Source organism: Cajanus cajan, chromosome 10 (assembly GCF_000230855.2).
Source record: "Cajanus cajan strain Asha chromosome 10, NIPB_CcT2T_4, whole genome shotgun sequence".
NCBI lineage: Eukaryota > Viridiplantae > Streptophyta > Magnoliopsida > Fabales > Fabaceae > Cajanus > Cajanus cajan.
The window spans coordinates 48,652,875-48,676,719 of NC_138526.1; the positions used below are offsets into that span (position 1 = coordinate 48,652,875).

Sequence of the window (23,845 nt, forward strand, 5' to 3'; positions counted from 1 at the left end):
TAATTATTATTATGTTATTAATGCAAAGAATGTATCAATTTTGCCATAAGATATTCGAGTACAATTTTACTCCAACCAAATACATAATAGTCTTAGATGAATGATATCTATTAATAATATAAAATCAAGAAGTTTTGCAACTTCATTCTTCCTTTCCCCAAATCTCCTTCTACATTATATATATATATATATATATATATTCTATTATAAAAGAAACTAATATTAAAAATAATTAAAAGAAAATAAATATTTCAAAATAATTAATACTATATTGATAAAAATGTTTAAAGTTTTATCTCTATAATTAATAAAAAATTTGCAATATAACTGATAAGTTGGATAAAATAAATAAATAAGTTAATCAAAATCTATAACATTAATCAAATTAATTTTTAAAATATATTTTTTAAATAAAATTATTCTCCCACAGTATATTTTTAAAAAAAATTAAAATTTTTATATTAATCGTAAATATTTGACTAAAAAATTCACATTAATTATGGAAAATTTTATAATATAAGTAATTTAATTTGTGAATAAAATACAAAATATTAGATTAAAAATAAAACTAATTTAATTTTTTATAAAAAAATATTAATTTAAAACATATTTCCTTCAAATATTTACGTTAAAAAAATAAAAATAAAAATCTTTTTATCTCTATAAAGCACAAACCTTTTACTGTATTTTTTCCTCTAAAATCTCTCACCAAAACATTCAATATATTATACAAAAAATTATTATTATTATTATTATTATTATTATTATTATATATATATATATATATATATGATAACACATTAATATAGAAAATTATAATAACGTCATAAAAGATTAATTTAATTAATTATTAAAGTTTTAATTTAATCGTAAATAAAAAAACAAATAACGTAATTTGATTAAAATCAATTACTGTATTAAACATCATGTAAAATATTTATACTAATTATTAATATTTGGCGAAATTCCTTTTATTGAACATAATGTTATGGATGATTTTAAAATTCAACTAATTTAATTATTGAAAGTAATTAACATAAATTTATAATATAAATGATAAATTAGACAAAATAAATGAGTAAAATCGAATAAAAATAATTATAGATTCATGTCAACAAATAAAAAAATTAACTATTTTTAAAATTTTCTACAGAAATAATTAAATTAAATTAATCAAAATCTATAACATTAATCAAATTAGTTTCTTAAAATATATTTTTTAAATCAAATTATTCTATTACAGTATATCTTTAAAAATATTTTAAAAAATTAATGTAAAACATTTATATTAATTGTAAATATTTCACTAAAAAATTTACATTACGGATAATTTTATAATACAATTAATTAATTTGTGAATAAAAAAATATTAATTTAGAAATAAAAAATTATTTAAAAATTTTACAAGAATACAAAATATTAATTTAAACACATATTATTACAGTTTTAAAAGTAATTGTAAATATAAAAAATTACATAATTTGATTAAAATCAATTATTTTGTTAAATTTTATGTAAACTATTTATACTAATTATTAATATTTGTTGGAATTTTTTTATTGAAAATAATATTATGGGTAATTTTAAAATAAAAGTAATTTAATTATTGAAAATAAATTCTATAAAGTTCATATTATAGAGAATTTTAAAATACAACTAATTAAAAAATTTTACAAAAAAAAATACAAAATATTGGTTCAAAACATATTATGTAATATACAACATAATAATAATAATATTATTATTATTATATAACATATTAAAAAAATTTTGTAACAACGTCATAAAAAAATTAACGTATTTAATTATTATAATTTTAAAGTAATTATAAATGAAAAAAATCACATAATTTGATTAAAATTAATTATTGCGTTAAATTTCATGTAAAATATTTATACTAATTATTAATATTTGATGGAATAAAATTATTAAAAATTAATATTATGTATTGAGATATTACTTTTCCAAAAATTTCCACCAACTTTTTTTATATAAAATTCACATAAATATATATAAAAAATTATTAATACAAAAAGCTATAATAACATGACATAATAAATAATTATTTATAATAATTATTAACTATGAATGCTTTTAAATTAATGCGAATAATTATGTACATTTTTAAATTATTATAAATAAAAAAATTTCATGATTTTTTCTATCAAATTTACGTAAATAAATTTTCATTTGATATAACTATTAAAAACTATAAAGGTATAATAAAATATACAAAATTTTAATGGTATTAATTATCAATTGCATATTTTTTATAAAAAGAAATACATATATTAATGTATATGGGCATTTTTATTAATTAAATTGTAAAACGATATTATATCCTTATATGTGTAAAATTTTGATATTTTGAAATATATATAGAGAGAGGAGATGTAATGAAAGATTAATTATATTAAATAATAATTATTAAAAATTTTAAAATAAATTAAAATTGTAAAAATTATCCTTAAAAAATTTGTATAGAGTAAGATTTTCCAAATATTTAATTTAATTATAACTAATTATATGTAAAATTTGAATGATAGTTATTATGTCATTTAATTGAGTCATTAAAAATTATTATTTTAATTTTTTAAAATCAATAATAAAAAATTTAAAAATTAAAATTGAACCTCACTTATTTCATATATTATTATTTATATATAAATCAGTGCATCACACGGATACAGTGATTAGTATAGTTTAATTTTATTAACTATTTTTGATAAATTAAAAGTTCAATTACTACACGAAATTATTTCCAATGACTCAATAATTTCTAGTAGATAACACCAAACAATTAACGGATCCGGATTCTCTGACTTTGGGGAAAGAAAGTTATAGTAACTTAATACATCTCAACTGTTAAATGTATAAAAATAAATCAGATTGTGACACGTGTACAATATATATTTTAACTTAAATGTACATGTATCACAATCTGATCATTTATTACAAATCTAACGGTTTAAATGTATTAAGTTATCCTAACTTTCCCTCTACCACAAAGTCAAGGGATCCATTTCCACCATTAACCCGTGTTCGTGTCAGTCTATTAGTAGTTGATGTTAGTAAAATATTATATTTGAATTAAATTTAATTTTCTTATGATGCATGAAAAATGTAGTACTAGTCAACATGAAAAATAGTAGCAAAGCAAAAGGAAAAAGAAAAAGGGCTCGGCGGCTTTGACTAATGGACTTGGTTGTCCTTCCTAGAACCTTCCTTTGCTCCTCAAACATATAATGGATCATTCCAACTTGTATATAACAATGGCATCAGCCACTGTCGGTTAAACTTGTGCTGTAGATTGTCTGAGTTTACGAGGTAGTACTTGGTTTCTCCTTTCCTCACGCTCTATACTCTCATTCATTCCTTTCTTATCATGTATATTTTCTATGATTTTCATCACTAGAGTCTAGTCTAGAGGCACCTATTTAGATTTCTATTTCTCAATCTTGCCTTGGGCTATTCTTTTCCCTTTCTCATCTGTTTCTTGTTCTTTCTTTCGCTCCGATCAAACTTTCCTACTCCTTTTTAGAAACAATCTTCACTTCTTCAGATACATGTCTTCTAATTTCTTGGTAGAGTCCAACATGTTTTCTTCGAATCCTCTTGTGCAAAATTATGGTGGTCCTATATCGGTAATTTCAAATCAGAACCAAGTAACGAAGGGGTTTGAGTTTGATGATTCATCGTCCCCTTCTTCTGGCACAAGTTCAATTGGAGAATCCACGGAGGTAACCAAGTATGCCAACCCCATCCTCAGATACATAAGCGACATCCTCATGGATGAGGAAGATGATTTGGAGCGGAAACCCTGCATGTTGCAGGAGTGTTTGAGACTCCAGGCTGCTGAAAAGTCCTTCTACGATGCCCTTGGCCATAGCTACCCTTCATCACAACGTCAAAACCCTTCTTGTTATGAAAGCGTTGACATCACAGACTCTGATGAAAATTATGGTCGCACTGCTAGTTTTGAGAGCAACAGCAGCTGCACCACTGATAACTCATATGAGTCTGACTTGGTTAACACTGTTGGTGAATTTGACTCTTCTTTTCTACAACTACAAACCCCTCATGATCAATTTGGGGGGTCACAAGCTGTTGGTTATTTTCATGATGGAACCTGGAATCTCTTCCAGTCTCAGACCAAGCCACTGATGGTGGAAGACTACTTTCAATCTGCTTCAGATTCAGCACCAAGAGAAAAGAGAAGCCATCAGATGGGCGATGATGATGATGATGCTTCTCATGAACAAGAAGGAAGAAGAGGTAACAAGGTTTCAGCTGTCTTTTCTGACGAGTCAGAGGCACCAGAGATCTTAGATGAGGTTCTGAGTTATCAATGTGGAAGAAGTCAATCCAAACTTTGTGCTACTATTGAACCATCACAGAGTGTTGTTGATTTAGGAGGGTCCAATGGAAAGGCAACACGTTCACGTTCAAAGAAAGGGTCAACCAAAGCAGGTGCAGCTGTAGATTTATGGACCCTTCTAACTCAATGTGCACAGGCAGTGGCAAGCTTTGACCAAAGGAATGCAAATGAATTACTCAGCCAGATAAGGCAACACTCTTCACCTCATGGGGATGGACTCCAGCGTTTAGCTCATTACTTTGCCAATGGCCTTGAGATAAGGTTGGCTGCTGGGACCCCATCATACATGCCCCTAGAAGTGGCAACTTCTGCAGATATGCTGAAAGCTTACAAACTATTCGTTACATCCTCTCCTTTGCAGATGTTGTCAAATTTATTGACAACCAAGACAATCTTTAGTCTTGTGAAAAATGAGAGCAGCGTTCATGTCATTGACTTTGGCGTTTGCTATGGTTTTCAGTGGCCCTGCCTTGTCAAATTGCTGTCAGAAAGGCAAGGAGGTCCTCCAAAACTTCGTATAACAGGAATTGAACTTCCACAACCGGGTTTTCGGCCTGCAGAAAGGGTTGAGGAGACCGGAAGGCGACTGGAAAACTACTGCAAGAAGTGGAAGGTTCCTTTTGAATACAATTGCCTTGCACAGAAATGGGAAACTATAACACTTGAGGATCTCAAGATAGACAGGAACGAAGTAACTGTTGTTAGCTGTTTGTACAGGCTTAAGAACCTGCCAGATGAAACTGTGGCAGTGAACTGTCCAAGAGATGCTGTGTTGAAGTTGATCAGGAAGATCAATCCAAACATCTTCGTCCATGGGGTGGTCAATGGCACTTATAGTGCACCCTTTTTCCTGACTCGGTTCAGAGAGGCACTCTACCACTTCTCATCACTGTTTGATATGTTTGAGGTTAATGTGCTTCGTGAAGACCCGCAAAGAGTGATGCTTGAGAAAGGGATGTTTGGAACTGATGCCATCAATGTTATAGCGTGTGAGGGGGCTGAGAGGGTTGAGAGGCCAGAGACCTACAAGCAATGGCAGGTCAGGAACCTGAGAGCTGGGTTGAAGCAAGTCCGTTTCGATCCTCAGTTGGTGAAGGATGCCAAAGAAATAGTGAAGAAGGAATATCACAAAGATTTTGTAGTGGCAGAGGATGGCAAGTGGGTTTTGCAGGGGTGGAAAGGGCGTATTCTGAATGCCATTTCTGCTTGGACTCCTGCTTAAGCAATGTCAAGAATGTATCTTGTAACTAGTAATCTACTTATAGGTCTGTTTTATAAAAATGCAATAAACTACTCTTTGCTATTTCTCTTTCTCCGTTTGTGTTTTCATTTTAGATATTGATCAATTCACTTTCTAGCTGGTTTGACATGACACATTTCCATTTTTGATGAAGCACAAATTAACTATTGATCGTAAGTAAAGGCAGAAACAAAAATAAGAAAAAGGATACAACAATGGAGACCAAATCTAGTAAAAATCATATGAACAAATCAAACAGAAAAACAGCAGCTACATCTGAGTAAAAGTAGCAGACAATACTCTCATATAAGGAATAGATATGGACATCTTTAATAATGTGCCACGTTTTGACTGTCTTATGTGAGAAAAACAAGCAGCCTTTACGATCTAGTCCTCAATTCTGCACTATATACTGTATTTGCCTCTCAGAGATTTCCAAGTTAATTTATCAATCAATGACTCCAATCATTTCAAAAAGCCTTCATTAACTTTGATTGCAGTATGATTTGCAACTTCAGTTTGACTGGTCCCCGTTTTTCTACACGAGGATTCAAAGGTCCGAAGTCAGAATATTATTTGGAAGCCAAGTCAAATCACCTCCATTGATGTACATAACACAATTTCATATCAAGGGAGGAGAGGCTGATGAATCCTTTCTCAGAAAAAACAAATTACCAAAGAAAAAAGGTCGGAGAAGCTCAAATCCTTACGGAAATGAATTAATATTTCAATTGTAACCACGTTACAATTTGATATCATAATATATATAACTGCTAAAAGCAAATCTCCAATAGACGAACAGTTTCATAAAATACAATATATAATGATACAAAAAAACACTCGCGAGGCTTTTGTTTTAGCCCTTTAATCTAAAAGTTTGAAAACTAAATCTGGTTACTCCTGAATCTTAACAAGAAATTGTGAAGGTCTTTATACCAACGGAAGAACAGCCCAACAGAACCACGACTACCTATATAAATGCCCAAGGCCTGAAACAGAACCAAACCTAGCATAATTTGTCTGCTATTAAATAATCAATAAAATCATCTACTTTGTTTGACACTAGATGGTCTAAGAACACTCCAATCTAGCTTATCTCCAGAAGGTTTCTTGAAAGAGCCCAAACTATTGCTTGGCAATGATTTTTTATCATCGTGATCATTTTTTGGTGATTTGTTAGGATATTGTGCTTCACAAGTTACTTCAGATTGTTTCCTTTTAACATTGCCATTGACATCCAAACTCTTTTTGTCTGCTTCTGCACATCCTGAACCTTCTACTGAAGAGCTATTTCCTCTGAAACAATGCAAACATAATCATAATTAAAATCATGGAGTAGGAAATTTTTTCAATCTTTGTCCGTTAAAAAAGACCAGGCCATGAGGTACATTAGGTACTCAAACCATAAACAGAACCTTTGGACCCTTGATGGGGGAAAAAATCAAAACCAAATATCTACAGGAAGTTTATGCAAAGAAAATCACCTGAGAGAGACATTTGTATTTTGATTTCTAGATATGGTAGGTTCAGCTGCTGGTTGACGTAGTCTTGCTTCTTCCTCGTTTAATTTCTAAAAAAGGCAAGGCTTAGGCATTAAAAAAGAATCAAAAGAGAGAACACAAGATCTAGATTAGCTATGTGAATAAAGAAAGAGGTCTCAATCTTCAAACTCACATCAACAGAAGGATTAAAACTTTGAAATGACATTCGACCTTTAAATGCTCCAGGATGGGGATCACCTTCCATTATGACCACACTACATATATGTAGAAAGCCAGTCAAGTTTAACAAAAACAAAAAGATAGAAAAAATTATATACCAAAGTCGAAAGGAAACTTTTTGTGAGACACATTGTTTTATGTTTGCTGGTGATACAACATGGGTATGATAGTGGATGGTGAAAAACAAAGATTTGGCAAGATTTTAAGGGGTATATGTGAAGCAACACAAGATGCCCACATACATACCATGGACATTATTAGACATAGATACAGGGATACAGAATTTTTTTTCTAAATACATGATACAATAACAGCTTACAGACAGATTAACGAAATTGGCTGTGTGTGCGTGTTACAAAAATGCACAATACTTATAGTGAGACTTGATCATTCTTATTAGTTATTAATACATGACTATATCAGTGGATGGTGGTCACACTTTAAAAAAAAACACTTATAACAAAAGAACGCAGTTACATAGCTTTCACACATCCATATTTTCCCAAACCAATGATCGAATGTCAAAAAAATAAATGAATAAATAAACATCACTAGTCGTCATATTCAAGATAAGTCTTGAATCTATATATTTAGCACAGCTTCAAGGATATAGAGGAAGAGATTAGGGTCTTATTGGAGCCATACGTAATTTTAGTCCAGTTCAAAGCATGGGGAATGGCATTCAAATGTATCAGTCAACAAAATTTAAAAAGAAAAGTACCAAATTGGAGGATATTCCTTGAATGCGTATCTAGCCATATCATTAGCATTAGCATAACGTTATCAGATTTGGGTACAAAACTGATACTTTATTATTTTTGGAGTATCCGGGCTTCATATACAGATATTCCACAAGTAATTAGTAATTATTGCACACCAGTTTACAATTTAAAAATAAGAACTGTTTTTAAGGCCTCACTCATTACTCCAAGATGACCACTCTTTCAATTAGCGGCAATCAAGAGAATCTCATTCCATAGCCCATAACACAATAATAAAATAGTGAAAATTTCCGAAGTCTCAACTTTGAGTTGCTAGCCCATAAGTAATACAGGATCACAATGAATGATATGAGGAATCTCAACTGTCAAAACAATTAACTGTTTAACTAAAAAGCCCAACTTTTAAATTGAGAACCACTCCGTACATAGTTATTGACGCAGATACAAATACCTAAACATCACAACACCATAATTTTAATTCCACTTCTAAAATGTATCAGCCAAAACAAACAAGGGCAAGTAACAATTAAGCTAGCAGCCACAATGTGTGGTGAAAAACTAATATCAGTAGAATTTATTTGAATTTAGTGGAGAAAAATACCACTTTCTAGCAACCGCTGTGGATGCGCCAAAACTGACATCAGGTTTAACCTCTTCTTCTTTCTTGGTTTTCTCCTCCCTCAGAGACGCTCTTTGCATGAACTGCCCAACATCGAAACAGAACGAGAAAAAACATCATTATCCCTTAATTTTCAACTCTAATTTCGAATTAAACAATTCTAGGTCAAATCTCAGAAACGACGAAAATTGAAAAAGAGGAGCGCTAGCGCTCCCTTGATAATATTTACCTTCAAGTTCTTCAACGTGCTTGAAAGTTCTCGCCTCGCCATTACACCTTCCAAACTTCCTCTTTCGAATTTAAACTCTACCACCAGCACCGCAACCTTAACCTAGGTCCTCCGATTTGTTAAGGTGGTTTTATTTGATTATCGTTGTTTTGTTTTGTTTTGTCTCAACTATAAACAAATAAAAATCTATCGAAATGACGAACATGTCCTTCAAAAGATAAAAATGAAATATCGGGCCATGGACACGCTTCTGATAAACGGGCCGGCCCAATAACAGCATTGGTTTGGTCCAGCCCAAAACAACTCGAGAAAGAGAAAGATTGCATACAGAAAAACATCAAAACAATCAGAGTCCTAACCTATAAAAGCTATAACCGTGTTCTTCCGAAGCATGTAAGCGGTGTGGTGACTCTCGGAGTTTCCAACGCAGCTTTTCTTATTCTTTTTCATCATTCGTTTCAAGGTTGTCGTAACATTCCACAAAATTTATCGTATGATCACATATATCATGTGGCTGGATCGTGATCATTATCATTTGTTTTGTGTTTCAAACATATATTGTTTGCTTATTTAATTTAATTTTTTGTTTCAGGTACACGCAGACTTTCTAGTCATATTCTAGTCCGCGGTTATCAATGGTACGCTGACCTGTTACTTTTCAATTTTTTCTGTTGTTATTCTGCAAACTATGATAATAATAGCAACAAAAATTGTAAATTTGAATGGATTGGGACATGATTCTTGTAATTTGAACTTAACCGGTGTCACTTATTAGCATGATATAGTGTTCCACAACATGCCTAGGAACCTAATTGCCTAAGTGTTGACAATTTTTTCTTTTGATCACATGAGTCGTCATAATTTTATTGCTCTAAGTTTGTAGGTTAACTTTTGTGTTTTTTCTTTAAAAAAAATTGCAGGCGTATGACAGGGATGATCAATATGCAACCTTTGAACAGATGTATCGTTGTTACCCTGTCTCCTTCATCGAAAAGGTATCATAAAACTTATACTAATTACCCTTACTATTTTCTCGCATCTCATCCAAACGTATCATCAAACTTTTCTATTCACAAAGGTGAACATATGCTTTGGGAGTTTGGGTCTTATAGTCGTGCTTCTGTTGAGCATTCCTTGCTCAAGGGGTGATCTGTGGCCACTGGCTATACATGGCTCGCTATACTCCTTTATGAGTGACATTGGAGCATCCTTTGTTTGCATAAAATTTGGACAGAGCACTCTTTAAAAAAAAAAAAAAAAAAAATGTTTGCATCAGCATGTGGTACGAAATCTTAAATTAATTCCACGTTCTCTTGATTCTATGCAGTCAGATCTGGAAAAGGGTGATAAGAGTATGTACCATCAGCTTACATTTTACTTCTTTGATTCAAAATATGTATGAAACTTTGGTAATCTGTTTGTGCATATAGAATATTTCTTATGACATTTCTTGTTGACTTCAGTTATCATGCCTCCCTCAGCCCTGGATCGCCTTGGTAAGTCATTTTTGGTGTAGTTTCAACAATTTGATTCAGTCTTTCCCCTCGTGCTAAATCACTAGGCTTATTCATCTAAACATATGTCGAGATTTTTACTGGTTATGTTTTTCAGCGTCTTTGCACATAGAGTATCCCATGTTATTTCAACTTAAAAATCCTTCTGCCGGAAAAGTTACCCACTGTGGGGTGCTAGAATTCGTATCTGATGAAGGGATCATATACATACCATACTGGGTTTGTGATTTACTCTTCTTTGTTTCTGTTATTTTCTGATTTTCTTCTGCTTAATGAATTTTTCTTCCATTATTTACAGTTTATGATTATGATGTCTTCTATTTTTATTGTCAGATGATGGAAAATATGCTCCTACAAGAGGGAGACATTGTAAATGTGAAAAACACCAATCTTGCAAAAGGAACATATGTGAAGCTGCAGCCTCACACAAAGGATTTTTTGGATATCTCGAATCCAAAAGCCATGTTAGTATTCTTTTACAACATTTAGTTATAGCTTTCGCAGTGTGTTAATTGATATTTTCTTTCTCTTGATTATTTGCAGCTTAGAGACTTCACTTAGGACCTACTCATGTTTAACAACTGGTGACACTATAATGGTTGCCTATAACAACAAGAAGTATTACATTGACATAGTTGAAACCAAACCCTCTCCTGCAGTCAGTATAATTGAAACAGACTGTGAAGTTGATTTTGCTCCACCTCTTGATTATAAAGAACCTGAGAAACAAGCAAAATCTATTCTATCTGACAGGAAACAGCCATTAGGTTGTCATTCTTTTATCATATGTTGAAAGATGCTTTTATGAATTTCCGCAGTCTTATTTAATGAATAATTCATTTGCAGATTATGACTATATTCTTTTTGGCTTTTCAGTTGAAGATGAGCCACCAGCAAAGATTGCACGGTTCAGTCCATTCACTGGTTCTGGAAGACGTTTAGATGGGAAACCCTCAACACAACCAGTTGAACAAATTTCTTCTCCAGAGCTAAAGCAAAAACAAACTGACAAAGAAATCAAAGGTTCTGATTCTAAGTCATCAAATACTGCTTCTCATAGACCTCATGGAAAGCTTGTGTTTGGGTCAAATGCAACTACATCTGGCACTCAAACAACACCCAAGGTAGTTCTTAGCAGTAGTAATCTTCCGGAGAACACACAGAAATGACTAAATATATGATTCATTAACTCTATTTTAAGTCGCATTAGTCTTTTGTAAGCCCCCTAACCAATTTTTCTCTGTTTTTAGGTTTCTCAGACAAACACCAATCAAGAGAAATCCCAGAAGGAAGAAGAACCAACATTCAAGGCTTTCACAGGAAAGAAGTATTCATTAAAAAGTTGATCCTTGTTGGGCTATTTTTCTTATTGTGGTCTTTTCGGTTTACGTTAACATTAGTTGAGCCAACATTGGTTAGAGCTTAATCCATATCCACTTTGGCATATCATTGTTTTTTATGTCATATATAGTCGTGGGATGTTTACCTCATGAAACAGAAAGTTATCACATCGGACAATCCATAGAATACCTTATTCCAGGAAGATTGCAATTACACGATCATGTAAAGTTTTCAAGAGGACTATTGAAGTCTTGCTTGATTTATTTGCCTTTGTTTCAGTGTCAACTTTGCAGCAATATCATAGTTTTCACTTTTCATCCATTATGCAATGCGTCTATTCTGTCCAGCCTTTTGTTTCAGGCTTTCAGCAGTTGAATGGAATTTGTATAAAACAGTCATGGTGGGATAATGTATCACGCATTCTATTCATAACAAACAGTTAGATACTAACGATAAATTAAGAAAATTTTGAGGGTAAGCACTGAGCAGTGTCTTACCTTCATAACGTAAGGCAAACATCGGATCCCATTCTGTTAAAACCCAAAGAAACAGACGGGCAGAAAGAATTATAGAATTTCACCCGCTGAGCCTTCTTCTAAAGCTTTCTACCTAACTTTTTCCTTTCAAGTATTTTAGAAAAAGTTTAAACAACCACGCCCCAAGTTATCATTATATCAATAATAATCACACATTTGAGTGAAATTTGCCGATTTTTTGCTTATAAGTTGCACGCAGGGTTCTTTAGGCATGCTACTCAAAAAAATTTCATTGTCTGTTTTCAAAACGTACTGTCTGTGCCTCTTACTTGAGTTGAATGTTTATGCATTTCCAATAGGAGAGGGGAAATGCCGAAATGGTGAATAAAAACTTATTTATATAAATATATGAAATTCTTCCAACAACATTAATCAACATCGTATTCCAATACAGTACTAGACACCAAAAGTTCTCGGAACTCGGACTTATTAAGCTATCACTGATGTTTCAATGGAAACCTTTCTAGAGCACTCGATACTTTCAGGCTTCTCGTCGGATTCCCACAGTTCTGGAAATGCCACCTTCATATTATGGATGCTGTCTAAGGCATGATCCACTCCCGTAGTTCGAACGGATGTACCCACCTGCATGCGTGTCACATTGGATTTCACATTTAAATTCAAATTTCATCATAAATTATTTTAACTGAGATGTGATGCATTTTGATCCAATGTTAAGGGGGTTTCAAATTATAATTTCGTACTAATACATCCATAATTTAATAATAAGAACATGTGCATGCATAGGATTGTCAAGTTTCCACAAAGGTATAATTTGAAACGTACATTATTTTAATTAACAATAACTGGGTATGCTTCCTTTTATGCTCATTGTGTCATTCATGATGATTTTGAGGTTACTATACGTGGTTTGACATCATTACCACCAGGGGAAAAAAAGTCAAAAATAAGTTCTTCTGACTAGCATTTTGTTACTTACCAAGACTGTGTGGAGGCCCAAGGATTTGCCGGTTAGTAAATTGCGGAGACTGTCATCAAAGAATAACTGGAAAAGCAAAACAAATAAATAATATAATGTCACAAAAATGCACATAATCAGAAGAAAATGACTATCAGTATTCATTGTCACAAAAGACACAAACTGCAAGGTCATCATGACAGTGGTTAAATTAGAATTTGAGACAGAAGGGAAAATCATAGTTGCCAAAGAAGGATTGGTGATCTCACAGTTCTTTGAGGGTCAATATCTGCCATATTGAAAACCTTTTCAAATGCATCTTCAAAGGGTTTACACACAACCGGGGTTCTTGGAAGCACTGCATCAGAATCAGGCCTGCAAATGTACTCATAAAAGTCAAAAATTTCCGTGGAACATGGTTTATATTCACTGCCACCTTCATTGTCTGGAGTTTTCAATTTATTAGAGGAATTCAGGGTCTCAAAGCTTATAATCGTTTCAAAGCAATCCTCCAATCCAAGCCTGTGGAGCACTCTACTTGCATGGGCCTTGTCTGAGTTTGTAAAAACCTGCAAAAAAAAAAACATATATGATCCACAAATTATGCTGAAGAGAAAGCTATGAATATGGTACAAGTTTGTACATTAAATAATTAATATTTAAGAACTAAGAAACTCACAATTTTTCGAATAGGCAAGTTTAGCAAAATTCCCCTCAGAACAGGATCAGGGTTGAGTAAATCATATGGCAATCTCCCATGAACAAAGCTGCTCAATACAAAGTAGTCTTAGATGCTCGTTGTTATATATATCACATCACATGATTGCAAGTTGTAACTATTAAAATAAAATAATGGAAAATAGAACAAATCTGAAATATGTAAAGACAATTACCCATGGAAGTCATCATAGTCAAAGTCAAAGCCAATAGCCTGGTGAGAGGGAAAGAGACAATGACTGATTCGTTCACCATCACATCTAAATAAACAAATAAAAGAGCCTTTTAACAAATAAGAAGAGTTCGATTCAATTAATTATACCTTGAGACCAGCCATGGTTGTCCCGTAGGTCTTATATAACGAAAAACACAACTCGGAAACCTTAGCTTCCGGTATCCCAAGCTTTTGAAGCATGTATTCTGTGCAACGCATTCATTAAAAACTAATAAAATTCAGTGAAATCCACACACATTCAAGTAATCACATATCAAATTCGGTGAAGTCATTACCCTGGATATTTTTTTTAACTTGCTCAGCCAATCCAGAACTCAAAGGATAAAGGGTATCATCAAGATCTGAAAATAATCAAAATGTCAAAACCAAGATATGAATGTGACCAGGCAGAATAAGGAAGCATGTAAGAGAGAGAAAGTGACCATATAATATAAGGCTTACCAAATAAAAGACAATTGTATTTGGTCTTTGAAATTTCCTGGAACTGATCCCCGTTTTCCATTTCAGACTCTAGTAGGCTTAACTAGACGCAAAAGAAGGAACCATTGCATCATGTTAATGTTAAACTCAAAAGTGAAGAAAATCAAGATACGTTATATGGATCATCACATTCAAAAGCAAGAAGCTAGAGAGATAAACTTACAGTGTTGAAAATGGGAACAGTTAGCAAAAAGAAGCAGATCGTAGAGAAGGGAAGGGGAAAGAGAGAAGTATTGAAGGGTTAAATACAGAATGGCGTTGAGTGAAAGCGATTGTTACTGTATTGAAGATCGATGATGCAGAACTAGAAAAGAAAAAGAATCTTAAATGTTGATGTTTACTTGTACCACGTTGTCCACTCCCATAGTGCCACGTGCCTGTCTTTTTAAGTTTCTAACCCCTTTGCCATTACTTTCTTTTTACGCGGCAACCAGAACTGAACAAGTTGCAACTTGCAATCTTTGGATTTCCATTTTTGGCTCTGCTCTCTCAACTAAATAAAATAAAACAAGTGACAAATTATTTTGTTTTATTTTCACTTTTAGACAGAAGCCCACGTGAAGCTGCTAACTGCAGACGCATAATAAGAACAGCAAAGTAGTTGGGGGTCATTTTGCAAAGTACAGGATAATTTTTGAATTGTTTGTCGGTGCTTTCTTTTGTTTTAAAAAATCTTTTTTTTATTTCTTTTTATCATATTGTTTATTTTATTTTGATTGTTCTCTATCATTTCATAAATTTTTACTTGTAAATTTTTAGTTATAAAAATTAATTTATTTTAGTATTTATACATGTAATATATATATATATATATATATAAAGAAATAATTTACGCAGTTATATGAATCGAGAGAAAAAATAATAATATATATTTTAATAATAAAGACTAAATCTATAAAAATAATAAAAGGAATTTCTTCATTTTTGTTACACTTTTATTATATGTATGATTGATTTCACATCAAATATATTTAAAATAAATCATATTATATTCAAAATAATTAGAATCACATTTGTAACACGTTTGACTATTAACATAAATAATTTTAAAATGTAAAAATTTAGATTTTTCTGAAAGCAATCATTAGTAATTTATCTATCAAATAAAATCAATTATGAAGTTTCATCTATTTAGATTTAAAATTATACACTAAAATTAAATTTTGATAACAAGTTTTTGAATAATATTTAATGTAAAAATTAAATTTACATTCTTTGTCATTAAAACAAAAATCATGTTATTTTTGTCTGGTATTTATTCAAAATTAATTTTATAAATTTGTGCTAATTCTAAATCAATTATATCAACGCATATCTAAATACAAAATACAAAATATACAAATCAATATTAAAATTGATTATGTCACTTGCCATGCTACCTTATATTACATTATGGTGTTTTTACGATGATTGGATAATAAATTATGCTACTTTATATTATATTATGGTGATCTTATGATGATCACGTGATTGATTATTTCAATTTCAATCTAATTATGTGAATTTGGTACACATTCCAATATGTCATTGTAATTAATTATTGATAATAAATTTTTTGTAAATTTTATTTTAACTAAATTACTAGTTGCACATATACATATATTGAAGATTGTATATCGTGAAATTTATGAAACTAAATATGCATAGATAGCGAGATAAGTGGAACAATAATTATTGGAATAATCTGTGATATTTATATATATAAAAAAAAGTGAATTAATCTTACATAACCTGTGTGAATTACATCTGATATATGGTGTATGTGAGCACTTGACGTCCTAAAAGAAGGAAGTTATGGGAGGAGAGGATGGCGGTGGTGGTAAGTGGTAAGTGGTAAGTGGTAAGTGGTAAGTAGAAACTTAAAAAACACATAACTGAGTTATTGGCGCCACGTATGAGGGAGTGTGCCACCTGTCAGTACCACAGCCACATAACAACGTTGTTGCTCCTAGCGTCTTCCAGAACCTCTTTTATGGATAAATACAGAACCTGCCTTCTCGACACAACCAATCTTCTTACTTACTAGAAACCACCATCATCATGTGCGCTGCCCTTGTCGTTGAGCAAGACCGTTGTTCCACGCCCAACCGCTGGGACTGCCGCATACCCACGGCGGTGGCGCCCCCTCCGCCACCCAAGAAGAAGCCCTTCTCGTTTCGGAGGAAACCCGACCCGCCTAAAAATGGGTACTTCCACCCACCCGATCTCGACCAACTCTTCTCTCTTACGCCTCCAACCCCAACACCTTCTGCTTATAACTAACTCTTCTCAAACACAATCTCTTATGTATTCTTATTTCTTAGCCTATCCTTTTGTTTTTCTCTAGGGCTTCCTTTTCTCTATGTCTATATGCTAAACATATTCCTAATCACTATGTAATGCTGCTATATATGCATGCCTCCTATAGATATATATAATATAATACTACCACTTTTTCTTCTCGATCGCTAGCTACCTTCTATTTTCTGTTACCATCGCTTCTACAACAACATGCACAACCACACGCTAATTCTTTAAATTAAAACTATAGGGCGATTCATGTATAAAGAATCTACCTGCACTGTTTCTGCGAGGAACGTATAGTATAACTTCCACAGTCATCCATATCACCATTCACCTGGGAATTGGGATTCTATGTTCGCTAAAAGTAAAACTTCACTAACTCTAGTTTGCACAACTATATACTGCTACCTCTTCGTTTTTTTAGAGTTATGGAAGAAATGTTTGTGGAATTAATTAAAAAACTAATTTCGTGGAGAAAGAGATGAATGTTGGTGCGGTGCTAAAATATATCATTTCATTGTAGGTTTTTTTAAATATTTTTGGAAGGAATTATCTATTATAATGTATCATTGAACGTATGAAATTAATATTCACGAGTTAATTAACATAGGATTGTTTCAGTTTAATTAAATTTGAAGGAGAAATTTTAACTGGATTGGAAGAGATATTCGTCGTAAATAATATTTTTATTCTCTTTAACCGGAAGAGTTTATTTCGGTTTAACTAGATTGGAGGAAGAGTTTGTTTCAATTCAACTAGATTGGAGGGAAAACTATTTTTGTCAGAGTTTTCTAGCAAATGGAAACATTATTCAGTTTAATTAGATTAGAGGGGGAATTTTCTTGTAGATGAAAAAAGTACTTTTCGTTCATAATAATTTTACGATAGTATCTAAAATGTTATCTTACATCTACTTTTTTTTTTCTTTCTTCGTGGTATTACTTATATGTAGCTTTCTTTCAATTCCCATTACCAAATGACGAAACAAAGCTGAAAATTCTGGAACGAATTAAGGTAGAAAATAAAATAAAAATTGAGGTAAACAGTAACAATAGAAACAAAAACTGTGTGGCCTATGGTGAATGTTGGGCTTGTTTGGCGTAGATTGTTATGTCCACATTACAAACCGGCGTGCGGGCCGTTTCGGCCCGTTGAAGTTGTGGCAAAATCTCACTCGAGCTTCTTACTTTTTGTTTCCACACAAAATATAAAATTTAAAGAATAAAATGTATTTTATATTTTTTTTCTAATACTTATATAAATTCATGTATATTAAAATTTGAATTTATTAATTAATAAAAATGAATGTATTTTATTTTAAAATATTTTTTATTTATTTTAATCTATCTTTTTTAGTTACAATTCTTTGTTATATCTATATTTATTCTTTTCCTTTTTTTTTATATATTTTATCTTCTTCTATTTTAATCTGTATAAACTTCCTTAGGTTGGGAAAAAATTATTTTTCTTGGTGAATCGTTCTTATCTCTACAACAGCATATCCATAATGTTACCAATTTGATTCCCTAATTGTTGTAATTGGGATGGATTCTCTTGCTAAAATATTAGAGTTCTCAAAAGAAGAAAAGCGATGGTTGATTGAGGCATGCGGCTACTTTATGATGTCATATCGCACGAAGTGTCCTAAAACTAATCAGATGCCAAAAATGATATCATGATTTGGCTAAGGGATAGAGATTAGTGTATAATGTGTGTGAACTTAAAAAATTGCAATTTGTATCATTAGTTGCATTATAATACTAACAACTACTTCATAAGGTCAGCATGTCTCCCTTTCCTCGCCTCGTTTACGATGATATATATTTGTTAAATTATTTTTAAATATTATATCTTTTTTTTTTTGTTTTTATATTAAATATTAACTAATATTTTAATATGTATAATTTATGGATAAAATATTTTTAAGAGTTTTTCTTTTATAAGAGGATTTTTAATTTTTTTAAAATTTTTTATCTAATTTAATTTTTATTTATCATAATTATTTATAAATTAAATTTTATTATTTAAAATAAATTATCAATAAATAAAAATACTATTATATTATAATATAAATCATTTATCATTTAAAAATATCTATTTATATAAATTATAAATATAATTTATATATTTAAATATCATATTTGCAAGGTTGACTTAAGCATGTAATTAATAATTTTCTTACTTTAGACTTCGTTGTGAATTAATAATTATATAATTTTTTCAAGGTTGATATACAAATATAATTAGTTTTTTGGTTAAGTTATATTTTTCATATCCTTATAATATCAAATTTATAATTTTAATCCTCAAATTTTTAAATTTATAATTTTTCTTCATCAATTTTATAAAATTCATAAGTTTAATCCTCTTGTTATCTAGGTTAAAATTGTAAAATTCGTCATGATACATTATATAAATGATATGATAATTAATATTTAATTATATTTAGATTAAATTATACTTTTAATTATATATAATAAATATTTAATCATGGGTTAAAATTGTAGTTAATAAATAACTGAATAATTCTTTCTAAATGAATATAATAAATAAATACTAAATTTATGATTTATAAATTATAATATATAAATAAGTTGTTAACTATTCAATTTAAAAATTGATTAATGATGTAAATGTATGAAAACGTTAAGAGATTTAAGTGTCATTTTGCTTTGATAAGATATAATTAAGAGATTTAAGCACAACTTTACTTTAATAAGATTAATGATAATATTCGTAATTAGTTTTAGTCATGATAAATTGATAAAATAAACGATATCCAAAAAAGATAACATATTTAAATAACAAGTAATATAACATTTAAGTCATGATAAAACAAATTGAAATATATAAGATCAATCTTATTACTACTAAAAACTAAGCTTATTAGGAAGTAGAAACTCTTTAATAGTGTATGTTTAATTTAACTTGTTAAATGTTTTAAATTATGATTTAGACAAAATTTATCTATAATATAACTCGAAAGATTTTAAAAGCTAAACCATTCATTCTATTAACAAATGGAAAACTCCCTCAATTACATTTCACACCATAATTTTGGTCCAATTAAGGATGAACACTCTTAAAGGTTTCATTAACTTATTTTTGGCAAAAAAAGAATAAGAACAAGATTTTTTTGTAGTTGATAACGACAAAAACCTTGGTAAGTTATACTAAATAAAAAGTTGAAAGAAATGAAAGCAAACATTTAGTTATTTCACCTTTGATGACCTGATGTCACATTACCCACTAACTAGGCAATGTGTAGGAATTTTTCTAATGCACTCTTTTCCTATTGATTTCTAAACATAAAAATAAATACTCTCCTAAGTGGTAGCTACTGCTTGGAAAGTGGAAACCAAAGATCTGATCTGTGAGTTTCTGAGCCCAAGGTTGAACCATGTCTTGTGCTGCTTCTTGGGAATGCTAATTAAGGTCACCGACTTGTATTATACGAACTCTTCGCTTCTATTTCCTTTATGCTAATTTAAATCACTTTTTGCCCCTGGATCCTCTGCTTCTGATCTGATCATATGATCCTAATTAATACATATATGTTCTAAAATTAATCTAATCTTAATCAGGCTTTTTTAATCAACTTTCGGTGCGGCTTAAAAAGCCATGTCACCCGGGATAGGAGCTTGCTAAATCAACTTTTGGATTTCCATATTAATAAGCTTATTGTTTGTTATTCAATTCTTTATCTTCTCCTTGTCTTCACTAACATATATACACTTACTTGTTGCCTCTCAGGGTCACTTCTTGTAATCTTCAAATCTTAGGAGAAAACGGTGCAGAACACAGTCAGTATCTGCGGCTGCAGCAGCATCAAGATTCACACTTCCTAATTAGCCAACACTTCATGAGTTCAAACTCTTACACATGTATATGTTGGTTCTCTTTGGTGTATGAAGTTCCAATAGAAGTGGGAATCTTGATGATGCTGCATCAGCAAATACATGACTAGAATTTCAGATTCAGATCGAAGGAAGGAACCATGCAACGAGGAAATTAATCCAGGTGAAACATTTTGATGTTATCTGTCATATGTTTGTCCATTCATTCTGCATGCTTTTGTTAGTGTTTGTTATATAACAAGACATGATTTTTCCAACTTGACCACTAACTGGATAAAGAAACGAAAAAAATCATGAACCCCATTGTGTGTCGTATCACTTTATACATATATTATTATCCTATTTTCCTTTAGTCTGAAAAATTAGTGTTTTTCAACACTAGAAAATCGGTGGTGCTGGTACCTCATATTGCAATCAGTTGCAAGTATTTTGTTATGGAGTGATTGATCTTTTATGTGACTTAGCTTCTCAGTAACTTTGCTCTTGACATGTTCTTCTTCAGGCATGAATTAAGTTACTTAATATCTATCTATCTACCTGTATAAAAAAGACTATAAGAAAGGTACGAAAAGGGTACTTAAAAATCGCGAAGGTTTCCATTGGAAAACTCAATCTAGCTAGTTTAACAGAGAAAAGATATACATAATCTTGAAATACTATATTATCTAGAGTACGCATCCCATGATGCATAATTAAATTATTGCTGGAACGCCTTCTTTGGGTATGTATTCGAGTCAGAAAGATGGTGTCATCCCTCTTTAATTAATTAACCTAAAGAGAAACACATGCATGGAGGGAATTTAGAAGGTTGGACTGATCATCCAAGTTGGCTTCTTTATGTGGAAGACGAATAATTGCTGTATTTAATTTTGAAAATATAGGTAACTAGAATCATGTTTAGAAGAGCATTGATATCAAAGATACGAGGATTGACTAAATGAACAGAGACTTAACTTTGAACTTTATCGCGGTTATTGTAATTTTTTTTATTATTAATAATGATAAAAAAAATTAATTATTTATACACTGCCAATGTAAAAAAAAAAAATTATACTTGCAGTGTATAGGTGATTACCTAAAAAAAATTGTTATCAGAATATAAAATTAAATACAGTATGGTTAGCATGCACTATTGGTTTGATTTATTGAGTACATAAGCACAAATGCAAGAATATTGGAAAGTAGGGTGTGAGTGGAGAGCCTAAAACGCTGATGACATTCTCATCCACCCTCGAGTATTTTAAGAATTACACAAATACTTAAAAAAACAAATTATTATATAATGACACACATTCTATAATGATACATTATTTATTATTAAATTTTTTTTTATTTGTATTATAAATATAATATATGTTGATATATAGTTAAAAAATGTAGATATAGACTATAATTTATAGTGGTAAACAATATATATTATTGAACCTCATTCAAAATCAATAATAAAATTATATTTATATATTTGTCAAATAAATTTATACCTATATAAATTATATTTCTAGTGACATTTTTTTGTATGTCATTGTATGTAATATTTTTTATAGTTAGACATCATATGACCAATTTAAGAGTTCATTTCGATAAATTTATCTAAAAACACTTTTAAGAGAGAAAAATAAGAAGAAAAAAATAAAAATGAGTTTCACCATAAGTTAAAATTAATTAATGCATATGTTAATTTGTAGAAGCTCTCTCCTATTATTTTTAACTTATTCAAAAGCTAATTTTAGCTTATAAAAAAATTCATTTTCATTTTCCTTCCTATTTTTCTATCAAAAAAAGTTTATCCAAACAGGTTTAAAAATCATTAAGATGTTAAGGCATATAAGTACTTATTATATGTTATTAAACTTGTTTTTGTTTCTAGTTATATTCTCCTTTGATAAAAAAAATAGTAAGTATTTAAAGAAAAAAGAAAATGAGAATATAAAATTAATGAAGTTAAAATCAATATATGCTTTTTAACTTCTATAAAAGTTTTTTTTTCATTTTACTTTTCAAAAAATTATTTAACTTGTGTCTAGGTTAATTTTAACTTGAAAATCTTAGTTATTTTACCTTATTATTTTTTCTTCTTCTTGTATATAAGTGCTTATTAAAAAAATTATTTCAATAGAATCTTTTTCCTTTACAGTTGAATTTTTAATATATATTTTTATTCATAAAAATTATAAAAATAACAATAATATTTAACCTAAGACTTTGTACATATTATCTTAACTTCTAATGTTATTTGACACACTAATATTAGATACATAGTTTTATGTGTTGAAATGATCTAGTAATTCCGTAGCCAAAGCAAATTAAATTATGGATGAAATGTTAATATACATCCGTTAAATTGTATTTTTATGATGCTAATTAAATATTTTTCAGTTGAAAAGTAAAGCATCTAAATGAAACGTATAAGCATTTAGTTTTTTCTTTTCTTTTCGTCAAGAAATATATTATAATAATGATTAAAAGGTTCAAATCTAGATTAATTATCTCTAATTACCACTGTTAGTTCAATTCTAATAGTTTTAAAATGATGTGCACGAGAACTTCATAGTAGATCATTCATTCTATTACTATTTTTGCTCAACTAAAATATATACACATATACTGAATAAAATAAAATAATTTTTTTAAAATTCATTGAGGATTAAAGACTTGTTCAAAGTGAGATTTTCCTTAATTAAGATCAGAAACATTCTCTTAGTTCGTGTGTAACAACTTATTAGAATTTATAAATAATAAAAAAAGTATTTTTGATTTGATAAAGAAATATTATTCTTTAATTAAAAAGTACAAGTAAAATAACAACTTTTGATAAAGTTTATACATTTAATTTTATCATCTCATGATGTTTTATATAATGAATGAACCATAGTCTTAGTTATTCAGAAAAAGAAGGGGGGAAAACGTTTATAAAAATCATAGTAGATATACTGCCGAAAATTTAATTTTTGCATCAATAAAATTAGATATTGTGGATCTAATAACATACTTCAATTAGATAGTTAGCTGAAAGTTCTTAGTTCAATATCTATTGGATCCTTCTTGAGGTTGAAG

The 23,845-nt window shown here is 30.3% G+C and overlaps 4 protein-coding genes across 9 annotated transcripts; 2 read left to right on the forward strand and 2 right to left on the reverse strand.

Moving 5' to 3' along the window:
- The first annotated feature begins 3,240 nt into the window (after positions 1 to 3,240).
- On the forward strand, positions 3,241 to 5,691 carry LOC109805526 (scarecrow-like protein 30). The gene has a single exon (XM_020367626.3). The coding sequence runs from the start codon at positions 3,567 to 3,569 to the stop codon at positions 5,598 to 5,600; it is 2,034 nt and encodes a 677-aa protein (XP_020223215.1). The 5' UTR covers positions 3,241 to 3,566; the 3' UTR covers positions 5,601 to 5,691.
- Positions 5,692 to 6,311: 620 nt separating this feature from the next.
- LOC109805529 (scarecrow-like transcription factor 11 (SCL11)) lies at positions 6,312 to 9,068 on the reverse strand. Its single transcript, XM_020367628.3, has 5 exons — positions 8,910 to 9,068; positions 8,663 to 8,763; positions 7,293 to 7,374; positions 7,103 to 7,188; positions 6,312 to 6,914 (listed from the first exon to the last, which is right to left on the reverse strand). The coding sequence occupies exons 1-5, from the start codon at positions 8,949 to 8,951 to the stop codon at positions 6,662 to 6,664; spliced, it is 564 nt and encodes a 187-aa protein (XP_020223217.1). The 5' UTR covers positions 8,952 to 9,068; the 3' UTR covers positions 6,312 to 6,661.
- A 167-nt stretch (positions 9,069 to 9,235) lies between these two features.
- Positions 9,236 to 12,088, forward strand: LOC109805977 (Ubiquitin fusion degradation UFD1 family protein). 5 transcript variants are annotated; one of them, XM_020368295.3, is made up of 10 exons: positions 9,236 to 9,372; positions 9,502 to 9,547; positions 9,830 to 9,904; positions 10,237 to 10,261; positions 10,373 to 10,405; positions 10,521 to 10,642; positions 10,757 to 10,887; positions 10,967 to 11,190; positions 11,300 to 11,547; positions 11,674 to 12,088. In XM_020368295.3, exons 2-10 carry the CDS (start codon positions 9,545 to 9,547, stop codon positions 11,767 to 11,769), a joined length of 957 nt encoding a protein of 318 aa, XP_020223884.1. In that variant the 5' UTR covers positions 9,236 to 9,372; positions 9,502 to 9,544; the 3' UTR covers positions 11,770 to 12,088. The 5 variants fall into 5 exon arrangements, with proteins under 5 accessions (XP_020223884.1, XP_082920694.1, XP_020223885.1 ...); XM_020368296.3 differs by having other exon boundaries at positions 9,261 to 9,375; XM_029272929.2 differs by having other exon boundaries at positions 9,298 to 9,400.
- Positions 12,089 to 12,618: 530 nt separating this feature from the next.
- On the reverse strand, positions 12,619 to 14,973 carry LOC109806383 (Haloacid dehalogenase-like hydrolase (HAD) superfamily protein). 2 transcript variants are annotated; one of them, XM_020368769.3, is made up of 9 exons: positions 14,815 to 14,973; positions 14,613 to 14,694; positions 14,447 to 14,512; positions 14,259 to 14,356; positions 14,113 to 14,150; positions 13,899 to 13,986; positions 13,489 to 13,788; positions 13,241 to 13,306; positions 12,619 to 12,885 (listed from the first exon to the last, which is right to left on the reverse strand). In XM_020368769.3, exons 2-9 carry the CDS (start codon positions 14,671 to 14,673, stop codon positions 12,730 to 12,732), a joined length of 873 nt encoding a protein of 290 aa, XP_020224358.1. In that variant the 5' UTR covers positions 14,674 to 14,694; positions 14,815 to 14,973; the 3' UTR covers positions 12,619 to 12,729. The 2 variants fall into 2 exon arrangements, with proteins under 2 accessions (XP_020224358.1, XP_020224359.1); XM_020368770.3 differs by having other exon boundaries at positions 14,613 to 14,689; positions 14,815 to 14,947.
- Between the last annotated feature and the right edge of the window lie 8,872 nt (positions 14,974 to 23,845).